The sequence below is a fragment of the Solea senegalensis genome, linkage group LG5 (assembly GCF_019176455.1).
Source record: "Solea senegalensis isolate Sse05_10M linkage group LG5, IFAPA_SoseM_1, whole genome shotgun sequence".
Classification (NCBI taxonomy): Eukaryota; Metazoa; Chordata; class Actinopteri; order Pleuronectiformes; family Soleidae; genus Solea; species Solea senegalensis.
In genome coordinates, this window is record NC_058025.1 from 20,105,806 (window position 1) to 20,129,325 (window position 23,520).

Consider the following 23,520-nt stretch of genomic DNA (forward strand, 5'->3'; position numbering starts at 1 on the left):
GTTAACAGCTTCATAGTTCATAAATGGTCTACAATGACTGTATCGGACTAATGTCTGTATCGGTAGATACTTGAGTTTATGATATCAGTATCAGTATCAGACACAAAGACGTGGTATGTCCCATCTTGAGTAAAAATGTTTGTGGTCAATTATTGTTGTGCCTTCTTAATGTATTGCATTTAATTATGTAATTATTTTTTATTTCTGTCCATGAATACATGTTCACATTTCCAGGTGTTTGCTCATCAAAGTGAGCAGAACAGGAACAATGAGAATGTGAATAAAATCAGCACATAAAAGAAAAGTGTGAAGAGGAAGCACGTGTTAATTATTGATGATCTGTGACAGAAAAACGTTTGAATGATTTAAAACACAGAACAAATGTTTCTGTGGTTACAGGAGCAGCAGCTGCAGCAGCTGCAGGTGCAGGTGCTTGTGGATTGGCTGAGTGAGGTGAGGTGTGAAGTGGGTGGAGGTGTGTGGAGGTGAAATTACCTGCGGCCCCTCCCCTACATGCCACACAGTCAGGAGCTCAGCTGTTGTTTGTGTGCTGCAGTTTCCAGCTGAACACGGAAGGTGAGTGTCGGAGTCACTGCAGCTCTTCACATTTATCGCCTAGATCACACTTTTCCTCATCACCTTCACCACTTTGACCAACAGCTTCATCTCTTCACTGTACTTTTATCGATCACATCCATCCTGGACTTGTTTCTGTGTGCTACGTTTGTGGTCTGTGGGTTTTTCCAGCGCTTCCTGGTGTGACTGTGACCTTTTATTTGCTTTGAACTGATTTTAATTGGCTTTAAAAAAAAAAGTTTAAATTCAGTATGGAGGGTATAATTTGCAAAACAGATATAACAATAACAATAATGGAAGAGAAACTATATATACGTAGATTTACAGATACATAGCTAAATGCATCTTCAGGTTCTGGAGCCTTTCTGTGTTTGACGTTTACTCCCTGTGAGTTTTTTTTAACGTGGGGTTTTATTTCCTCGTTCTGTCTGAATGGGCGAGTCACTCCTTGTCTTTCCGGGATGTCTGTTTATTTTGTTCTCTTTTTTTTTTATTCACGTGATCATCATCCCCTACAGGTAAGGTGACGTCATGGTGTTACACCCAGAGTTTGAGCGTGCCGGCCGCAGGGCGGGGCTACAGGTATGGCGGGTGGAGAACATGGATCTGGTGCCAGTGCCTGAGAAACTGTATGGAGGTTTCTACACCGGAGATGCTTACGTGGTTCTCCACAGCACTGCGAACCCCTGCAGAGGAAACCTCTCATACCACCTGCACTACTGGCAAGGTACTGCAGTACATCATGTACTTAAACTGCTTCCTTTAACTCAAGTGTCATATACTTGAAGAGAAATAAATGTGCTACATTAAATAAATCAACAAAAGAACATGTATGAACAACATGAATACAACTATTCAATGTGTAATCACTATAACTAAATACTTTATGTATTGTAGTACTTTAACATATCCTCCAGAAAATCAGTAGCTAAATCAAGAAAAAAAAGAAAGAGAAAAATATAACAAGAGAAGGTGCAGCACACCCACTTTCCCTGTACTGCTACTGTACAATACCACTGACACTAAAGCAGGGACAATAGCTAGTGCAGGATATCAAACCATAACCAAGGTTGTCCTACATTTAGGAGTTGTTTTGCAACTTTAGATCCTCTTGTATATAACCTCAGGAATGCATTTCTAAATCCTGAAATGTGTCTGATCCATTACACTTGCAATCAGTTTAACAATGTAACAGAAAAAAACCTGAATCCCATTAAATACAACTGAACTTAATTAATATTATTTAAATATGATATTATTTTTTCAAATACGTTTGGCTTCTGTGTGATTGACTGACTGACTGATCGCTTCAGGTTCAGAGTGTTCCCAGGATGAGAGTGCAGCCGCGGCCATCTTTGCGACCCAGTTGGACGATTACCTGCAGGGGGCGCCGATCCAGTATCGTGAAGTCCAGGGTCACGAGTCCAGTGCCTTCACTGGGTACTTCAAATCTGGGCTCAAATACATGGTAACTACAAGAAGTACTACCAGTACATTCAGGACTACTGCAGTGAAATGCTGGTTTAGATTTACTGTTTCACTTCACTGTTATCTATTTTATTTATTTTGTTTTGTTGGACCTGTTCTGTGTTCTCCCAGCGGGTTCTCCAGTTTCCTCCCACAGTCCAAAAGTGTGCAGATTTGGGGATTAGGCAAATTGGACACTCTAAATTGACCGTAGGTGTGAGAGTGGATGGTTGTTTGTCCCTATATGTGGCCCTGGGATGGACTGGTAACTTGTCCAGGGTGTACCCCGCCTTTGTCCTCTGTCAGCTGGGATTGGTTCCAGACCCTCATGTGGAGGATAAAGCCGTAGACAATGAATAAATGAATGAATGAATGAATGAATGTTTTACTTGTTTAATGGTTTACTTCACCGTTATATTTTTCCATTCTCTCCATAGATTGAGCCACTTCTCGGATTACTGTTCTGTCTTTGTCATTAATTACATCACTTCCTGTCTGTACACAGAAAGGGGGAGTGGCTTCAGGGTTCAGACACACGGTGACCAATGACGTGGAGGTTCAGAGGCTGCTGAGAGTGCGAGGTCGACGCGTTGTCAGGGCGACGGAGGTTCTGCTCTCCTGGGAGAGTTTCAATCATGGCGACAGTTTCATACTGGACCTGGGAGAGGTGAGACTGGTAGAGAGAGGTGAGACAGGTAGAGACAGGTGAGACTGATAGAGAGAGTTTAGACAGGTAGAGAGACTGGTAGTTACTTGAAGCAGGAAGAGTGAGCTAAAACAGATCAAGAGAGGTGAGTCAGCAAAAGACATGCGACAGATCGAGGCAGGCCGACGACAGTTCTTAACCTGTCTCCTTTTCCCTCTACAGGAAATCATCCAGTGGTCTGGTTCCCATAGCAACCACTTTGAGAAGCTGAAGGCAACGATTGTGAGTCCTGACATCACCTCATAACATTATTCGTTTTCGGTGACATCAAGCAATGGCTGACTGATGGTTGGTTGATTGACAGGTGTCTAAGGGTATCTGTAGTGATGAGCGATGTGGGCGGGCCAAGGTGCTGCTCTGTGATGAGGGGAGTGAGCCAGACAGGATGATTGAGGTGATGACACAACATGTTACCTGACCTGAACTTGCAGAAAACGTGTGTATTTGTGCGATTTTGTATATTTATGACTGTAAAACCTCATCTGACCTCTGACCTCTGTATGCAGGTCCTTGGGGAAAGACCAGAGCTTCCTGAAGCTGAGAGTGATGACAGCAAGTTTGACACCTCCAACAGGAAGGTGGCTCAGCTCTTCAAGGTAAGAAATGTTTCTCACTTTTTTTAAAGGTTGCTGCAGTGAAGCAATAGCAGGAGATCTTCCCCTATCTGTCTGTCAGGTGTCTAATGCAGATGGGGACATGGAGGTTACCATGGTAGCAGATCAGAGTCCATTCTCCCAGGATGCTTTGCACTCCAGCGAGTGTTTCATCCTTGACAATGGAGCTGGTGGACAAGTCTTTGTTTGGAAAGGTTCAGACTTTGATTATTTTAGCAGGAAACTCATCTGAAAGCGTTTCACACTGGTTTATAATAAAGTGTGTGTGCATGTGAATGTGTGTTTATTCAGGTAAGGATGCAAACACTGAGGAGCGTCATGCCGTTCTGAAGAATGCACAGCAGTTCATCCACAAGATGAACTACCCAGAATACACACAGGTAAACACACGCACACACACACACACACACACACACACACACGTGTGTGTGGTACATTTTTCTGTCAACTTCAACTCTGGTCCCCCTCAGGTCCAAGTCCTTCCTGAACACGGGGAAACTCCGCTCTTCACACAGTTCTTTAAGGACTGGAGGGACCCCGACGACACCGTTGGTATGGGAACGGCTTATGTGTCCAGTACGATCGCAAAGATTAAAAAGGTAAAGTAGTCACTATGAAGTTCAGGACCTGATGTTTCCAACCTAAAACTAACTCTAACTGTGATTGGACAGGTGCCGTTTGACGTGTCATCACTCCACCAATCAGAGGCCATGGCAGCACAGCATGGTATGTTGGACAGAGGAGATGGAGAGAAACAGGTGAGGAGGGGGCGAGTTGTTATTCAAACATACTAAATAGGATAAGTTTATCATGTGTTTGTCCATAGTGACCGAGTGGAAAATCCCTACACAGTCCTACTGTGCTTGTCTCGCTGTCTGAGCTGTCTCTCTTGCTGTCTGAACTGTCTCTCTCTCTCCACCTATCTGTCTGCAGATCTGGCGCATTGAGGGATCAGACAAGGTTCCAGTGGATTCATCAGTCTTTGGTCAGTTCTACGGAGGAGACAGTTACCTCATCCGGTACCAGTACCAGCACAGTGGCAGACAGGGTCACGTCATCTACATATGGTGAGACATGTTGTATGACTAAACCACACTTTGGAGATATGAACACCATATTTCCTGACAATTAGATCCAACCATTGTCCAGAATTTGCTGTTGTGGTAGACTGTCACAACAGCAAGATCTCCAAAGCGTCCAAGCAAGGTGTTGACACCTGGCCTGAGCATGCAGGAAGCAGGCTTGCTGTCAGTTATGTATAGTTTTGACCGTCATATAAACAATTAAAGTGTGTTTTGTTTGTATTTCCCCGCCTCTGCAGGCAGGGAGCAGAGTCAAGTCAGGATGAGGTTGGAGCATCGGCTATACTGGCATGCCAGATAGATGAAGAACTGGGAGGTGGTGCTGTGCAGGTGCTTAAACTGGTGAACACTGGACACAAATGTGTAACTAGTATACACACTCTATCCATCATACTGTTACCTGTCTACAGGTCCGAGTGGTTCAAGGAAAAGAGCCCGCCCACCTCATGAGCCTGTTTGGGGATCAGCCAATGGTGGTGTACAAGGGCGGGACTTCCAGAGAGGGTGGGCAGTCAGAGGCGGCTGATGTCCGATTGTTCCAGGTTCGAGCCAATCCAGCAGATGACACCAGAGCTGTGGAGGTAAACCGAAGCAGAAGTCTGTCAGGATCAGGCTGCAGAGTGTTAGTCACAAATAGTAATGTTATTTTTTTAAGGTGTATATCTTGAAGTGTCATCCCAGTATTAGTCCATTTAGACCAGTCTGAGCCAGACTGTGTCTTCTGTTCACCTTAGGTAGACCCATCCTCCTCCAGTCTGAACTCCAATGATGTCTTCCTCCTGGTTTCCCTCTCTGGATCCTGGATGTGGAAAGGGAGGATGAGTAGCTCAGCTGAGGTAAAGGGGGCTGAGCACCTAGCCAAGATCCTGACGGTGACCCCTACACCACTGGATGAAGGAGACGAGGAAGGTGAGGGGTGAAAGTGATGGCGGAGTCTTCGTGTGTTTTGATGTAAAATATAACACTGCTGAACTCTATTCAACCCGTGTGTTTGGTCACAGATAATTTCTGGGATGAGCTGGGAGGAAAGGAGGACTACTGTCGCTCTCCTCGGCTAAAGAACAAAATGGAGGCTCATCCTCCTCGTCTGTTTGCCTGCTCTAACAAGACCGGAAACTTCCTGGTACATCAGGCTGTTACCATTGCTTATTATTATTATTATTATTATTATCATTATTGTTTATGTTTGTCTAGAACGATCAGTGGAGTTGTTTATAAGCCATGTGTTGATAATCTCTGATTAAAAGGAAACATGACGTTAGGTGTTAGTGGTGGTCAGTCGTAGAAGTATATGATTTTTTTTGTGCACTGAGATAAAAACCACCTGTCAGTGGTGATCTATTATTGTTATGATCATGAAAATGTTTACTATTTCATGTGAATGACTTAACAATGCTGTCTTGCTCACAAATATAGTCTAGGTATTTATTTTGAAATGCTGCATAAAGAAGAGCCTGCATCTTTTATACAAACCTAAAAAGTATATATGTATGTGTTATGTGAAATGTATGGTAGAATGATTTCAAAACCATTTAAGAGTTTAAAGCAGTGTTGTTTTCATAGTTGTTTGTGGTTGTTTGGGTGTTCAAAGTGTTTGCCTGAGGTCTATGTGGAATGTTTCTAAGCCATCTCACTCCCTGTGTGTTCAGATGGAGGAGGTTCCAGGTGAGCTGATGCAGGATGACCTTGCTCCTGATGATGTCATGATCTTGGATACATTTGATCAGGTGAAACTCTCTTGCTGTTGTGATGGTCACAGATCCAGCTCCCTTTCTCTTTACTCATGTTGTCTTACTTCCTGCGTCTTCCTGTAGGTGTTTATTTGGATCGGGAATGAGGCTTATGAAGAAGAGAAGACGGAGAGTGCAGCAATGGGTGAGACAGACAGGAAGTTGCCCAGTTTCCACTACATTTTAATATCAGTTTAAAACATTTAGTAGCTTGTTGGGTAAAACCAGCTGGGTTCAAGTATATTTGAGGACTTCCAAAGTCTGGTGATCAGGTGACCAGGTGATCCACAACGCATTGCTAACTGTTTGTTTCATGTCCAGCTGTCTGCTACATAGAAAGTGACCCAGCCGACAGGGACCCTTGCACCCCCATCGTGACGGTGAAACAGGGATTTGAACCACCGACCTTCACAGGCTGGTTTCTAGGCTGGAACACTGAGTACTGGGCCGACGACCCACTGGCACGTTACCTGAAATGTCTGTGACAGAATGACATCACTTACCATCAGAAAATAATGTGAAAGCTCAGGGTTTCACTGCTTCAATAAAGAATACCCATCTGTCAGTCTATATGTCTGTCTGCCTGTAACTTTTCAGACACCAGAGGACGTGTGTGTGTGTGTATATGTATATGTATATATGTGTATGTATGTATGTATGTATGTATATGTGTGTATATATACATATGTATGTGTGTATATATATATATACACATATATATGTGTGTGTATATATATGTGTGTGTATATATATATATATATATATATATATATATATATATATATATACATATATATATATATATACACACAAATCTCAAATATAATCATTCAATCTGTCAAATATTTATCTTATAAGACCTCATCTTACCACAGAATCAACAAAAATGTACGTGCTGTAATATTTTCTTACATAACTTGCTGTTACACAACCTGATCGCATACATGTGTAAACACTGTAAATCATCAAGTCTCTCTTCAAGAAAGCAGTAAAAATCCTGGACAATAAACCTATAAATTTTCATTACTTTCTTGACATTGCCACAAATCAGATCTTCTGGAAGTTTGTTTGGTTTTTAAGGGTTAAAATGGGTTTGCCCCCACCATTAAATCATTTCATACCAGAGCACTAGCAAAGGGAGACTAATGTACTGGGGTGCAGGACTAAATTTAGTCCAAAGGTCTTGTCTCATGTGATATTCACGAAACTAAGTACCAGCTCTTATCAGGTACTGTGACAGCTAACACCAAAAAAAACCCTCAAACAGCTGAAAACAAAGCAAATTATTCATTTATTTTTGTCTTATTATACATTTTGTCAGTTGTGTCTGTGACTCCACAAGTACTGTATGTCTGATGGAACCTGCCTCAGGCTGATGGATGTCATTTAGTGATTGTGTTCATTCTGGCATCTTTACATTGATGCTTTGTGCTGATTTGTTGATCATTATATGTGCTGTCCTTATTCAATAACCTAATAATAAAAAAAGAAAATCATAGAAACTGTTTGATAGTGTAACAGTTTATTTGAGCATCTCTCTTTATAAATACTGATATTGATAAATAACAATAAGGATCTGTAACAGAATGAAATGTTTCTCATAAATACAGAAGAACAGACAGAGGCCACAGTGAACACAGTAGAGGACAGAGTTCAGTCTGTACAGGACAGCAGATGTGTGTATGTGTGTGCATGTGTGTGCATGTTCACAAACTATTCATCACAATTTAAGGAGTTTTACTGTTTTACAATAAGATCAGATGTTTACATTAAAATCTGTGGAATTGCCTGAAACAACACAAACTAATGCCTGACTCTGATCAAAGGTTCTGTTTTAATAGAGCTGCTTCCAGCGTTTGTGCAAAGCTAAGCTAACAAGGACCAGTTTCTGTACACACACATTAAACTGGTCTGACTCCGGACCCCGTGAATCAGACAAGTGTTGGACTGTTCCTTCGACTCACAATTTAAAGTTAAGAACCTAAAAATGCTAAATACATATCCACAACAGCCCTGAGCTGTGCTAAACACGAACCATGTACAGTTGGAGTTGTTTCTTGTAGATGAGTGGCACCACAGCCATCACTTCCGTCAGATACAGGGATAGTTCCAGTTTGACTAGTACAACCAGAGCCAGTTACCCAATTGGGCCAGATATATTTACACACTATAATTAAATTTATTTTATTGAGAAAAGTGCCATAACCAGAGAGAGTTACGAGAGAGTTTAGGGCACATAGTGACCACTGCCTGAACTGTGTGCCCCCTCTGCTGTCCTCCTGTGCCTAGAACAGGCCTAGGACTGCAGTGGGCATACACAGCTTAGACAGACGCTGACTATGTCAATACAACTTACAGCCACACTTCATAAAACCTGAACTACATTCTTCATCCATATACAGACAGAGTTTGTCCAACTAGGCTGGGGCCACACACTTTTAACCTGACCTGGGTGTAGTCCATCAGACCATAATACAACGTAAGTTACTTCGGTATATGGAAAGGGTCATTCTCGAATCAGGATATGATGTCAAATGTCGTGAGATGTTCAGGAAACATGCAAAACAAAAACAGTAAATAAGGGGTAACATGGGAACAGGGGCGGAGTCAAGTCAGAGGTCAGATGTGTCACAATAAGAGGTGGCAATGGATTGACAGGTTGGTGGTGAGGAAAGCAGTGATGGTTGATTATAAAAAAAATGTAGTTGATTAATTAGCCCCGCCTCCAACCACTTCTCACATGCAGTTAGCCACTACCCCTACCCTGCACTCACAGCCATTTGGAGCCCAGTAGTAAGTTGCTTAGCAGTTACCAGAGTTGCGGAACTCTCCATTCTCGGTGATCTGCAGAGATGACGTGTTGCTTGGAGACAGACCGTTCCTCTGTGATGTCACAGCATACCGTTCCTTCAGCTGAGTAAGAGCTGCCATCAGGCGCGTGTTTGCTGCATCAAGACTTGCTATCCTCTTTTCCTAAAAGACAGACAGGTAGATGTCTTCCACGGTCAAAATACCTGAGCTGTCACCTTTATATAATCTAAACCTAATGTAGAGTTCTCAACGGGCCTGAAAATTACAACCCGACTCGACCAGGCCCCCGGGTCTTTAAGCCTGACCCGCCTCATTTGCACCCGTTGAGAACTCTAACCTCATCTAAGTTAAGTAAACAAACAAGTACCTGTGCTTCTATGATCTTTTGTTTGGAGTCGACTACAGCCTGCATGTCAGAGTGATCCTTTTTCAGTTCCTCCTCCACTGCCATCAACCTGCACAGGTGGAAAGTCAGACAGGTCTGACACACAGACACACAAGTAAAGACAGACTGACAGTCTGGGGTTCACACCTGCTGATGATGCTGTTCATCTGAAGGTCCTTATCGTCTTGCAGCCTCCTTAATCTGCTCTCTGTGTCCTCCAGCCGAGCCTGGAAAACAAACCCCAATTGGTCTAGCAGAGTAATGTGACCACGCCCATCAGGCGAGCACGAGAGTGACAGTAGTCCTGGTGGCTCAAACAGGTGTTACAGACCTGATACTCCTGCAGCATACGCTGGTTCTGCTGATCCTGGACCATCAGACGAGCTTCGCACTCATCTTGACGCAGCGCTGCAACTCGCAACTTCTCTTGCAGCAAAGCAATCTCCTGCTGGTACTACACACACACACACACACACACACACAAACAGTCAGACCCAGCAGATAAAGCAGAACTGGTAGAACCAGTCCAAGGAGTTGCTTACTTTCTCAATTAGGGCATCGTCATGACGATCATCCTCTGTTTCTCCGTAGGAGGAGGCTGAGTTCATGTTGAGCAGCCAGGCTGCAGTGCGATCCAATGCACAAGGAGAGGGCGCCTGAGGGCACACACACACAATTAGACAGTGAACAATAATGAAGCAGAGGCTTCTGTGTTGTCACTGATGTGACCAAGAGTTGGGATCTGCAGTTTGTTTACTTCCTTGTCAGTATGCCTGGAGGATGAGCACATGTGGTTTGTTTATGGGTGTGTTTGGTTGTCCTGTCTTTGCAGGGTGGGCGGAGCTGCCTGGTTTCCCGCCTCTGGCTCTCACTCGCCTGCTGCTCATCACCCTGCTTACTATTATCACCCACTGCTGTATTTACACCCGGTCACCACTTCTACTCTTCACCTGATCGCTCAGATTCATCGCTTTAGTATCGCTTGTTAAGTATTTTGTTCTCTTCTTGACTTTGGAGATTTTGATTTGAGTTTTTTCTGGTGTTTTAGGATCAGTTGCTCTCTTTCTGCTGCTGCTGCTGCCCAGTCTGTTTCCCTCGTCGTATTCTTGGTTTTTGGACTCAGGATTACTGCTGCAGTTCGGTTTTTTGTTTGTACTTTTTTAAAATAAACAGTTTAAGCTTCTGATCCTGTCTTGTCTCTGCCTTTTCTGGTCCACAATATTGAGTCATTTGGCACTCTTTAACACTGAGGACACTGAGCACAGCCCAAAATGCCTCTGACTATGTGAACATGTGTTACCAAGAGATGTACATAAGCATGGCTTTTACGTATCAATTAAGTTAATTTGACTAGAAAACTTAACCAGTTGTCTGCTGAGTATGGAAACATCATGTGACATCCTGGTTACCTTGGCAGCCGGTCGCTGTTTCTCTGGGCTGTCTCCTTTGGATGATGACGACGTCTGTCTAAGCCGCGTCTGGCCGCCGCTTGGCCAATCTGGGCTTGAGGACATGATGCTGCCGGAGGCGGGACGAGGAGGGTAGGCGCAGCCCCCACTACTGCCACTGAGCATGCTGGGAGGTGTCCGGCCCCGAGGGGGTCCTGGGGGGGCGGAGTTTGGGGGAGGAGGCTGATCGATGCGACGCTGAGGACCTGATGAGTTCTGGCGAGGTGGAGCAGGGCCAGCTGAGCAGGAGGAGCCATGGAAAAGAAACAACAGATTTTGGTAAATCAGGTGTCCTATTAAAGGGATAGTCTGGGTTTTTTGAAGTGTGGTTTAATGAGGTGATGACACCTGTCTTTGATTCTTGACACACAGTAAACGCTAACAAGGTTTTAACAAGCACACGTCATAACACCTGAACTATCCTTTTAGGTTCATGTAGATTGTTTAACTTTTGAAATGATTTAATCTTATAGCACCTGTCGTAGTCTCGTTCAGAGACAGAGCTCGTCTTGAATATTCTTCACCGCTGCTGCTGCTCGACATGGCGGATGTCCTCTCCCCCCTCTCTCCGCACCCGAGCCCGACGGACATCTGAGTAAGAAAAGCTGGTTTGGTTGACATGGCAAGTCTTTCATCAGCATTTCCTTGAGACCCCACTGAGCCGTCAGAGGGCGTGGCGTCTGTCTGCTGCTGCGGTTGCCGCGGAGATGTGGTGGTCATGTGATACACCGGGTTCTGAAAAGAGAGGGGGAGGAGCCCCGTCCTGCGCTGCCATTGGCTGTCGTCAAGACCATCACTTGGGGAGGAATCCTGCAGGTCAACCAGGGACAGACTGCGGCTCTCACTGGTCAGCTCTGGCCCCTCCCTCCTGGCACCATTGGCGATTTCAAACCCCACCTCGTTCTCATTGGGCTCTGAATAGGAAGAGCTTGGAGCTGGAGAGCCCTGCATACCTACAGGAAGTGAGGGATCTGAGGTCAGAGGTCACAGACTAGTTCAGCAAATATGGAAGGTGATTGTGTATAAATATGCGGTCAAAGAGGTCACCTGATGCAGGCTGCAGACTGGATCCTTTCGTGACGAAAAACAGATCTTTATTTTCTGGAGTCGGAGATGGAAGTCGGGTAAAGTCCACCAAACTACACACACATAATCAGATCATTGTTACCTTTTTTTGACAATAATAGTAACAATAATGCCAATGCTAACAGGAACATGTGATACTAACCCGCCATCCAGTCCTACACCACCCTGCAGGCCAACGGAGGGATTACAGGTGGCCAAGGGAGGAGAGAGGGGTGGTGATAGAGGGGGTGGGGAGAGTGGGGGAGGAGACACCACCCTCTGAGGCTCTGGAGAGGAAACAGACAAGCCCCCAGGGTTAGCGAGAGCCGCTGATACGTCTCTGAGGATCCGAGGAAGAGGGCCAAGCTTTGAAAGAGACGCCTGAAAGAGAGAAACAGGTGGAGAGAGAGAGAAAGAAAGGTCAGAGACAAAAAGGGTGGAGAGAGAGATCTTGACATAAGAGAGAGAACATTTTATCCTGACACATCTTACTAGATTTAACTACTTCTACTATAACTACTATTTCACTTATTCAAATATTTTCCCATTTGACTATTTTTTTGATTCTGATTTAATGTGTTGTATTATGTTCTTGTTGTACCTTTTTACTTTGTAAAGCACTTAGGTCCTCCCTAGTTGTTTTTAAACATTCTATAGAAATAAAGTTGACTTGACTTGCGAGAGATGGGTGGGATTAGTTAATGTCAGTCATTTTATAATTGTGGCTCAATAAACCACAGGTAATCTGAGTCATCAGCTCTGAGGTTCTTAACCTGAGGGTTAGGACCCTGCATGAGGTCATTAATGACTGAGAGTTTTCTCTCTTTGAAGCCCCTGTCACACCTGGTCAAGCTCTGTAAGCAGTGTATGAAGACTGGACAACTCTCTGCCGAGGTCAATGTATCCATCAAAGCCAGCAGTGTTGTTCAGTCCGTCTGGGTTTGAGATCTCCTGCAGGAAACGCTGCATGCTGCTCCACTGCCGCTCCACAAAGTCATTCATGAACAGCATGTACTCTTCTTTAGTGCCGAACCTGCAGGTGAACATACAGGTGAGAAAACTGGAATTGAACTGGTATCAGTTTCTAATTGGTCTGTGCCAAAGTATCAATAAGCTTCTAGACAAACTGTGCTGCTATCAATATTTATTCTTACTTTCCTTTAGCATTTTCTGATGAGTATTGATCAGTAACTAATAAGTAACTGATGAGCAGTCCAGGTATTAACATAAATCCAAACGACTACAGACTGATTCTTTAAAGCATTTCCTGATGATAGCATTAAAGGTTATCCTGTTCCTTCACAGTTAAATTGTAGACTCACTTGCTGAAGTTGGCAAGGTTCTGGATGACTTTGGCTATGAGAGTCAAAGTTCTCGCCGTACGCTCGTCAGGATATTCCTGCATCAGGTCGAACAGCGACGGTGACATGACAGCAGGACACAGGAAGCGTAGGAACAGTGAGGCACTGATCAAACGCTCGCTGATGTCTGGTCGACCTCGGTTACCACACTCCTGACGCCATGATGCAAACACCTCCTTCAGCTCCCGTGGGAAGACCCTGTTCAGTTAAAGTAATTAGAATTAACTGAAACCTAATAAAATATTGAAGGCTACGATATCTTTTTGCCACATTATCCTGGTGTCCCCTTTGACAGTGTTTTTAAATTTGATAAGCAGATCATCACTGAGGTCAATAACTCAGACGGCCTTGGATGTGCTTAAATCTCATCTTAAAACCCCGGGTGACTGAGCCTTCTCAGTAGCTGTCCCTAAATTATGGATTGGGTTACTGTTTCTAATGAAATCTGACTCCACTATTGAACATTTTACTTCACCTCCCCCGGACCTTCCCCTCGAGATGAGAACATTTTATCCCCACAGATCTTAATAGACTTTACAATTGAACTTTTTTACTAAAATGATTAATTTTCTCTTTGGACTTTGGCATGGGTAGTGAGCAGTTTATAAAGCAATACCAACTTCAGGTTCCAGTCAGACTAAAACCTTCTTTTCCTTGTGTCCCTGCACCCTGACAGCATCCCTTTCATATTATAAACTGAGGATAACCTTTTGCCAGTGCCACATGTGCGTTAACGCTTGGTTGTTTAAATACGTGTGTACCTGTATGAGTCGAGGATCTTGCAGAAGGCGAGTTCACAGCACATCCTCAGGTTGGCCTGATGCTCGGCGAGGTCAGAGGGTGAACAGCGGGAATGGTCAACCTCACAGTTCTCATCAGACTCATACAGAGCTTTAATGAACTCCCCTGTACATGGAAAGCAATCACTTGAGTTTGACTGCTAATAAAAAGTCTGCACACTGATCGATTACAGTAACTAGACAGATCTTTGTGTGTGTGTGTGTGCACCCAGGGCGTCCTGAAGGTACTTCTGTCCAATCAGCTTCAGATATTCCTCAATGCTTTTTGTCGCCAGCGTGTTCTCTCTGAAGATCAGCTGGTCGTTGTCACGGCAACGGTCCACCTCTGACATCATCAGGTCTGTCAGGAAGTCCTGCAGACAGGGATCAAAGGTCATCAAAATTGATCTGAGTGTGAGGAGATTGAGGGTGAGGTGCAGCTCAAAGGAGTTGAACTTTATGTGGGTGGGGTCAGGTGAGGTGGGTGTGGGTTTACCTTTGCTTTCCCAGTGCTATGGAGGATGTGGACAAGTGCTGCAGCCAGTTCCTCCTTTGCCCTCAAACTGATAGAGCCCTCCAGCGTGTTGCAGAGCAGCAGGTAGTTTGAGCTGATGTACTCAGCAAACTCTTTGTACTGTTCCATTGGCAGGATGATGATGCTCTGGTATCTCGCTTTGATTCGCACTGTAGGCACAGAGGACTTACCTGAAACACAACAAGGTCGTTATTATTACAGTTGTTAGTAGAACCATGGGACTGATTGATACCCAATCCTCAAATTTACTATTTTGGCCAGTGCCTCCACATTTGAAGCCAGAAGTAACCATACTTGAGAGTAGGCGTGTCTGAGAATATATGTCCACCTGCACCTATTGGACAGTACTTGCTGCCAATCACATGATATCCATGCCCCAGTAAATAGACTTGTTTTGTTTATTTGACTCTAAATGGGACATTGATTTACAAAATGGACGTAATGAAGACCTCATACTAAAGATTAAGACATAACTCTGTTGTTTAATGATATAATAATTCAGATTTACATACTAACCTTTAGTGTCACCTCCTGAAACCCATTTAATAGAATGCAGGTTTCATGCAGATTGCCTTCACTTTGTGGACGTACAGATTGTGTCAGATCACATATGTGATGATATGTGATCCTGACTCTTTTCTACACCGGCTAATCAGTCAAGTTTCTTTATGCTAATGAGAGCAATCATTTAAAAACACTGCAGGAAAAGCTACAGACAATTCACAGCAAGCACAGCCTATAACACATCGTCTTATGAAAGCCTGTCACATTTCAAGTTTGATCATCAGTGAATAGCTGTGATGATATGATGTTGAAATGTGGAAAGGAACAAACAAATGCATAGTACATACTTCGAATTGTACTGGGCGTGCTCAGAGTGTACCACTTCTCCACCAGCTGTCTGCCGGTCACTGTGGCGACAGGGATGTTGACCAACCCAACGTAGGTGCTCTTGTCTTTCTTCCTCTTCCTGTCGGTGTCTTTGTAGAGGTGGAGGGTGACAGCGCTGATGGAGGGAAGACTGCTAAAGTCGAAACGTTCCCCCCAAAAGATGTTGTCCGTCTTCAGTTTACAAGATGTCCTGGCATAAAGACTGTCATCCAGGCACAGCTCACAGAAGTACCTGTAGTACAAATACTACATTTAATACGTTGCGCTCTTGCTTCAGTACATACACGCTTACCACATACAGTACCTGTAGTACATATATGACAATTACAGTTAATACAGCTCTCAAGTGTAGCGCCCTCTCTTGGCAGCTGATTGAACCAAAAGTATCCAGCTGCAGCCTGTACCTAACGGTGACTACACAGCACGCCTCCTACACATGGCAAACCCCCATGACAGAGAGGATCAGAGTTGGGGAGTAAAGGGGGCGTGCCTTGAGAGGGGAGGTGTGTCATAAGCACTATAGTCTGCAGTCAGACCCTTCTCAATAGAACAGGTACTGGTTTTTAGGTATAGTGCCCTCTGTTCAGACTCTACCTTTTCTTAGCAGGCAGGTCTTTGGCCTCGATGACCCACAGTGTCAGGACATTCTCCAGTCTTCTGCTGTTGTCTTTGTTGGGATGAACAGCTCGGCGCAAATTCTCCATCCATTTATCTCTCTCTGCCGCCGAACGACATGAGAAACACTTGGTACCCGTCGTGGTTGTTACCTAGGAGATATACAGTTAGAGGTTATCGCCACAGAAACACAAGTATGTAGGTTGTATTAGTGTGTGTAATGTGAGTGGTTCTGTGTGAACCTCGAAGCAGTAGTCCTGTCCCAGCAGGGATGAGTGAACAGGCTTGATGATCACTGATTGGTCCATTCTGAGCTCCAGAGACGACACACAGCCAGTGCTTAGCAACGACTCCTGGCTACCACAATGCAGCCGCTGCATCACACACCTGGAAAACACACAGACAGAGAGTTGTAAACGTAAGTTTTGATCATTGATGTGTTAACTCAGTGTTACAGTGTTGGTTCCACGTGTGTTAGTGTAAATGTTTCTCGTTTTTAAATAACTTGGAGATGAAAAAGGTATTCAGATCAAAAGTCTCAACCTATAAAAGTTGTTATCCATAATGACAGCAACAGAGTACTCATACATACAGAGTCCAGAGCCTTTTACTTAAAATCTGTATCTGTGGTACACTTCAGAGCTCCATGAGGGAGCTCGGTTTCTGTGATATGATCTATGATTCTGCAGCCAACCACAAGAAATGGATGACTACGGCTCAAGTTTGCCAAGTTATAGCCTTGTAAGGTAAGCTAGCATTAACTGAGCCCTTGTTAATGAAACACTAAAGCCCACAATTGTCCTCACAGACTCTTCTCTCAAAAAGACACTATGCATTAAGCCTCTCTGCTGGTCTGTAGATCTGCTGGTCTGGAAGTCCATTGTACTGGTAATCTACATGTGGGAGGTTCTGGAGGTCTCATGGACGAGGTCTATGGCTCTGGTGATCAGGTGGTCTGAAGTTTCTATGAAGATCCTTGGACATGTCTGTCAGGTCATGATCAAAATAAAGGAAACACACAACTGTCCTTGCTGACATCATAGCAAATGTGTGTCTGCATTTCAAGATTCATTTCCTGAAACAACGATGCTGAACTTTGACCTTTACTGGCATTGGTAGGCTGTGTGGTGGAGTAACGAGACTTCTCGTCGACAATTTGCATCTTCTTGGCCAACAGTAAGATCCAAGTATTCAGAGTGGGATTGGACGCAGACAGATGGTCGTCTCATCTCAACTGCATCAAACACGGAGCAGTAATCGCACCGACAGTTATTCATACTCTCTATCATGAACATGGAGGGTGTGCGAGCATCTTATCCTTCCTGTTGGAAATGGTTACAGCTCACTCAGTTCCATATTTGCTGGATGTTTGATGTTTGTCTGATTAAACCTCTCAACAACACCTGGAATCATCAACCTATTAGACACTAATTGATATGAGTCACCATGACAGACCGATCACACGACACATTGACCTCTGGCCTCTGGGCACACATACACAAGATGATCTATCGCTGTTATCCACTCATTAGCTTTTCATTTTACATTATCATGATGAACTGCTTACCAGAATAATTCCCTGGGATGTCTGTGTGATAATCTCAGTGAGCGCCTACTGTCGCCTAACCTTGTTTAGCTTAACATGGTGGTTAACAGTGTGAGTCTAGCCACTTGCTAGTTGAAGCCAGGATAACACACACACACACACACACACACACACACAGAAATACTGCATGCATGATCATGCAAATAAGGCTGAAGACACCCCCACCACACACAGACAGACAGACAGACACACACACACACACACAAACACACGCACACACACAGGGCATTCACTGCAGCCTGTTTATCTATTCAGACATTCAGAGGACAAAGGCAGTTAATGTGTGCAGGATACTCACCGAGCATTCTGTGTGAATGCTGAGGAGGTGGAGGAGGAGGAGGAGTTGCGGGGGGAGGGGGGTTTATGGATCCATGTTCTCCCTCAGCAGTGAAAAGGAGGAGGATGAGGAAAAAGATGGAGAGCCTGCTAATCCCAATGCTGCTTGGACGAAAGGCTAAAGACCTGTGTATATCTCTTTCTCTAGATGTCTCTCTCTCTCTCTCTCTCTGTCCGTCCGTCTGTATATATTATCTGTTAGCTTGCTGCTAGTGATGCTACACGGTTTCAGCTGCTACAGTTCTCTCTCTCTCTTTTCCTCCCTATCTCTCTCTCTGTGACTCGACCTTCCTCTCTGTCAGCAGTTGCCCCTCCCCTGCAGTGAGGGTGCCCTACTTCCTCTCCTCTCCTTGCCTCCTTTTCCCTTTATTCCTTTAATCCACCCCCTCCTCACCCATTGTGCAGTTGGTATACTGGGATTAAACACCATCCACCCCCACACCGACCCCCTATTTTGCTTCCTTTCCAGTCAACAGAAAGTGATTAGATATGATTCACATGTTATAGAGTACATCATAGCAGCTGCAGCAGCAGCACCTTCACCTGTCTGCACCTGAAACCGCCTATCAGTACCTGTCTGTCTGCACCTGTAACCACCTATCAGTACCTGTCTGTCTGCACCTGTAACCACCTATCAGTACCTGTCTGTCTGCACCTGTAACCACCTATCAGTACCTGTCTGTCTGCACCTGAAACCATCAGTACCTGTCTGTCTGCACCTGAGACCACCTATCAGTACCCGTCTGTCTGCACCTGAAACCACCTATCAGTACCTGTCTGTCTGTCTGCACCTGAGACCATCTATCAGTACCTGTCTGTCTGCACCTGTAACCACCTATCAGTACCTGTCTGTCTGCACCTGAGACAACTTATCAGTACCTGTCTGTCTGCACCTGTAACCACCTATCAGTACCTGTCTATCTGCATCTGTAACCACCTATCAGTACCTGTCTGTCTGCACCTGTAACCACCTATCAGTAACTGTCTGTCTGCACCTGAGACCACCTATCAGTACCTGTCTGCACCTGAACCCACCTATCAGTACCTGAAACCACCTATCAGTACCCGTCTGTCTGCACCTGAAATCACCTATCAGTACCTGTCTGTCTGCACCTGAAACCACCTATCAGTACCTGTCTGTCGCACCTGTAACTACCTATCAGTACCTGTCTATCTGCATCTGTAACCACCTATCAGTACCTGTCTGTCTGCACCTGTAACCACCTATCAGTAACTGTCTGTCTGCACCTGAGACCACCTATCAGTACCCGTCTGTCTGCACCTGAACCCACCTATCAGTACCTGTCTGTCTGCACCTGAAACCACCTATCAGTACCTGTCTGTCTGCACCTGAAATCACCTATCAGTACCTGTCTGTCTGCACCTGAGACCACCTATCAGTACCTGTCTGTCTGCACCTGAACCCACCTATCAGTACCTGTCTGTCTGTCTGCACCTGAAACCACCTATCAGTACCTGTCTGTCTGCACCTGAAATCACCTATCAGTACCTGTCTGCCTGCACCTGAAACCACCTATCAGTACCTATAAGCATCCGTAAACACTTGATAACACCTGCCAGTACCAGTGCTGTTACCTGGTGTCAGCAGTGTTGATTTGGTCCATCTTTAGGCTGTTTTGACGAGAGAGTTTAGGCTGAGATCGAGTACGACGAAGAGACTGTTTCAGCCGCCGGGAAATAAAACCCTGAGGAAGAAGGTGAAGAAGAAGGTGATAAAGATGTAAAAAGTGAAGAAGACTAGTTGTACTGTTCTCAATGTGTTAGTGTTTTGATTTGATACTTTATTGAAATCGGTAATCTGTTATTTAGAACGATCTCTGAAGAAAAAATTCTGACCACTGACCAATTGTCTGAACTCATGAGTCCAGTGTCAGTGTCAGATTACAGCACACTGAGTGATGCTGTGAATAAGTTGAAGCTTGTACGTACAATATCTTTTTCTGATCTGGTTCACCATTTGTAGAGTTTTCTAAATGTACTCATGAAGTGAGTGTATTTACATGGCAGCTGATAACTGAGCACTTCATTAAGAACACCTCCAGTTCTGTGTCAGATACATTTTACTGAAACTTGTACACATCTGTAATACTGCTGCACTTTTATGTGTAATACTTGCAGGACTGCCAGTATCTGATATGTTTACTTTTACAAGAATCAGAGGATCTGAGGATTTCCGTCATGACATCACTTCAAACATGTTTCAGCTGTGATTTCAGTGTTTCACCTGTAGGGGAAGCTAGTCAGCTAAACAATTGCTGACAGTAGCTCAGCTCCTGTTACCATGGAAACAATGGGCAGGAGTACATCTGGGTAAAGGTGTGTGTGTTTAATGTGTGTGTGTATTCACCGTCACTCTGGTGGTGGGCGTGTCCACAGCAGCGCTACTGGGCATGCTCTTTCGGCGCACCCCTCTCTCAGGAACATCTGGAACATACAGAAGTGCATCATGGGAGTGTTTGTAGTTTAATGTGTATTGTCACCAGCAAGCTGTCATGATGATAACTGGTGGTGACAGCTGTTGCCATGGTATCCAGTGACAGTCTGTATGTGGTTTATTTTTACAACAAATATGTTTGAATTTCTTCATGTTAATGTTCACACACGCTCATAAAAACAAATTATGCACACTTATATACAAACACAGTCATATAAACACATTACACACACATTTGTATTTGTTACCTCTTTAGAACCTCAATTATGAGGAACTGGTTAGGTTTAGGGCTAAGTTTAGGGTAAGCATTTACTGTTATGGAGGTGATAGCTGCATGAAACACACACACACACACACACACAAAGACATGCACATGTGTTCACACACATCAGGAAGATAGCCTGCAGTGATAAACTGCTTAGTGGATGCCTCTAAGGTAGCTGAAACCCAGCAGAGAGGAGGAGCCAGAGGGGCAAACATGGAAGGATGCATGGTATGGTTTATCGACAAATTGAAGAAGTGGCTACCGCGCTAGACAGGACCCCAGGTTAGCGACCCGGTCCACCTGAAGGCCTTTCTGTGTTTGCATGTCCTTCCCATGTGCTTGTGGGTTTCTTCAGGTACTCTGACTTCCTCCCACAGTCCAAAAACATGCAGAGCTAAATTGGACACTCTAACCTGACCATAGGTTTGAATGTGAGAATGAATGGTTTTTCGTCTCTGTGTATAGGTCCTGCGATGAACAGGCAACCTGTCCAGGGTGTACCTTAGCTTTCACCCTATGTCACACATACAGTATATACATACAATACACTATTGAGTTCAACTCATTACATGCAATATGTGTATGTAATGCTCTTTTCTCACATAAACCTGGTATAATAGGTTTTATTTATATAGGTTTAAGAGCGCCAGGGTCACGTTATTCCTCAAGTGTAAGTTACACAAAATGTTTGACAATTTAACCTATTAAAAACGGTCAAGCATATGAATGTACTATATGTCAGACAGAGGGTGAAATTGGGATGTTTGAGGCATGTTTTTAAGGAGGTTATGATGATGATATATTAAAAATGAGTTTTCTTGGAGGGTTATTAAAGTTCCAGGTCAGTTGAGTGAGCAGTTGATTTAGTGAACCAGAGGAGTGGCCAGTCACATTGCCATGGCAGCTGATATCAGACATCAGATTATGAGATTATTATTGTGACATGTCACCAAGATTAACCAGACAAAATGAATCCTGCTAAAGTCAGCAAACACACAAATACAAACACACAGACACACAAGAACATTGACCCTTAAACAGCACATAATAATTATAATAATATTTGTATTGTCAAAAAATATTTTTCTCACCGGTCAAGTCATCAAACTCAGGATCAAGTTCCATATCCATCGTCTGCGTGTTTATATGTGTGTGTTTCTGAGTGTGTGTCTCTGTCGTCTTCTTCTACGGCTGTTTAAAACCCTCGTCTTCCTTACCTTTGTGGGTGGGGCAAGCAAGTGATGAGGTCACATGCAGCGTGTATCTTAGCAGCCAGACAGTACAAGTCTCCGCCCTCTCCGCCAGAAGAAGAGGATGGAGCTTAAGATTATGAGGAAGAACATAGGAGAATAATATGGACAACATGGATCGGGGATGTGGTGAAACAGACAAAAATGTTCGAATGGAAACAGATGAGAGAATAAGTTGATTAAGTTTCTGTTTTATTTACCTCCAGGTTGTCGAGCATGAGCAACTGCGAATCTGACAGGATGCAAAACATTTTACTCCAGATGTCAGACTCCGCCTTGCGACCACATGACAGCCAATTGATGGATGCGCTCTTCAGCTCTGTGACATCATCACAACAACGTCATTACATGTCAATACATGTCCTACTCATATTGGGCTATAGTTGCTGAAGTTGTAGGTCAGAACTAGGAATGCAGTTTCCACAGAACTTCATGAGTCGTTTACCAGTGGTTAATGTTAGCTTTACAGGTAGTTTCACTCAGAAGAAAGCTAATCTAGTTCACTTATCTATGCTCAAACTAGCCATCCTGAATTGTGAACTTGGAGCATGAACAAGGTGGTTAAATGGTGGCTTCTATAAATCAAGGCCCTTGCCTTTAGCGTGTATAAATCGCTTATTCTGAGGCTATTGCAACAAAATCATTTTATTTATTATACACTTTTAGGTAGCAAATTCAATATCTGCCAATAAAGCCCCCTAAAATGACACTTTACCATTAAAATATTGTATTGTATTGTTCGTACTCGGAGAGCATTTAGCTAAATGGCTAATACTGTTGCATACAGTAGTTAGTTCTGATTATATGTCAGTACCTCACACAACATTTAAAAAAAACAAAAACTAAACTCTCCCTTGAATCATGTGGAAGCACATTAACTGTGATTTCTTCACAGAGAAAAGCCTGACCTACCACTGCCTCTTGTGCTTGGATGACCAGTAAGGGAGCACTAGCTAGCATTAGCTTTAGCATGAGGTAACACTGGGGGTTATGGGTCAACCACAGGCACAGATCAGACGACCCTTACATTCATCCTCAGCTCATCTACTCACCAATCACATTCATCCAACCCAGGTGCTGACACCTGGACAGGTGTTTCACCAGCTCCTCCATGCCAACAGGATCTCCTGCAGAGAATACAGACAAATGAAGACAATTCTGGGAAATCTACAGACCATCATCACATCCCTGTTTATCTCCTGAGACACATCTGAGTACAGGTCAGAGACAGACATGTTTCCACATTAAGTCACACACAGACAGACAGGCAGGTGAAAACATAGATGATGTGTAGAGAAAGACATATAGAGAGACAGGTAAACTTACAGAAAAGTGGATGTAGAAGCTGTCGTTCACACGGAAACCTGAACGCCTGATGATAAATGTGTGTTGTGTGTTCTTTAGCCTCTTTAATGCCTTAATTGTATTAACAGATTATCACTTGTTGCACTCTCACTGCTGCATGCACGCTCACACGCACGCACACACACACACACACACACAGGGAGATCAAAGGTCAGTGATTTTTTTTTTATTCCACAGA

The 23,520-nt window shown here is 44.1% G+C and overlaps 2 protein-coding genes across 5 annotated transcripts; one reads left to right on the plus strand and one right to left on the minus strand.

Annotated features, from left to right (window-relative positions):
- The first annotated feature begins 501 nt into the window (after positions 1 to 501).
- On the plus strand, positions 502 to 6,745 carry LOC122770110 (gelsolin-like). The gene is made up of 19 exons (XM_044027095.1): positions 502 to 576; positions 1,095 to 1,303; positions 1,890 to 2,044; positions 2,549 to 2,710; positions 2,912 to 2,971; positions 3,054 to 3,143; positions 3,256 to 3,345; positions 3,425 to 3,557; positions 3,655 to 3,743; positions 3,834 to 3,962; positions 4,035 to 4,121; positions 4,297 to 4,430; positions 4,685 to 4,775; positions 4,856 to 5,026; positions 5,180 to 5,354; positions 5,447 to 5,568; positions 6,095 to 6,172; positions 6,260 to 6,320; positions 6,497 to 6,745. Exons 2-19 carry the CDS (start codon positions 1,108 to 1,110, stop codon positions 6,658 to 6,660), a joined length of 2,187 nt encoding a protein of 728 aa, XP_043883030.1. The 5' UTR covers positions 502 to 576; positions 1,095 to 1,107; the 3' UTR covers positions 6,661 to 6,745.
- A 935-nt stretch (positions 6,746 to 7,680) lies between these two features.
- Positions 7,681 to 23,360, minus strand: LOC122769717 (disabled homolog 2-interacting protein-like). 4 transcript variants are annotated; one of them, XM_044026496.1, is made up of 23 exons: positions 23,304 to 23,360; positions 23,030 to 23,104; positions 22,178 to 22,296; positions 21,945 to 22,047; positions 20,376 to 20,452; positions 19,604 to 19,713; positions 16,308 to 16,452; positions 16,045 to 16,217; positions 15,411 to 15,682; positions 14,521 to 14,729; positions 14,254 to 14,398; positions 14,007 to 14,151; positions 13,207 to 13,443; positions 12,728 to 12,917; positions 12,048 to 12,265; positions 11,867 to 11,958; positions 11,296 to 11,772; positions 10,781 to 11,058; positions 9,914 to 10,027; positions 9,703 to 9,825; positions 9,519 to 9,598; positions 9,354 to 9,441; positions 7,681 to 9,148 (listed from the first exon to the last, which is right to left on the minus strand). In XM_044026496.1, the coding sequence occupies exons 2-23, from the start codon at positions 23,088 to 23,090 to the stop codon at positions 8,978 to 8,980; spliced, it is 3,627 nt and encodes a 1,208-aa protein (XP_043882431.1). In that variant the 5' UTR covers positions 23,091 to 23,104; positions 23,304 to 23,360; the 3' UTR covers positions 7,681 to 8,977. The 4 variants fall into 4 exon arrangements, with proteins under 4 accessions (XP_043882431.1, XP_043882430.1, XP_043882432.1 ...); XM_044026495.1 differs by having other exon boundaries at positions 11,296 to 11,790; XM_044026497.1 differs by lacking the exons at positions 21,945 to 22,047; positions 22,178 to 22,296; positions 23,030 to 23,104; positions 23,304 to 23,360 and adding an exon at positions 21,819 to 21,873 and having other exon boundaries at positions 11,296 to 11,790.
- Positions 23,361 to 23,520: the final 160 nt, after the last annotated feature.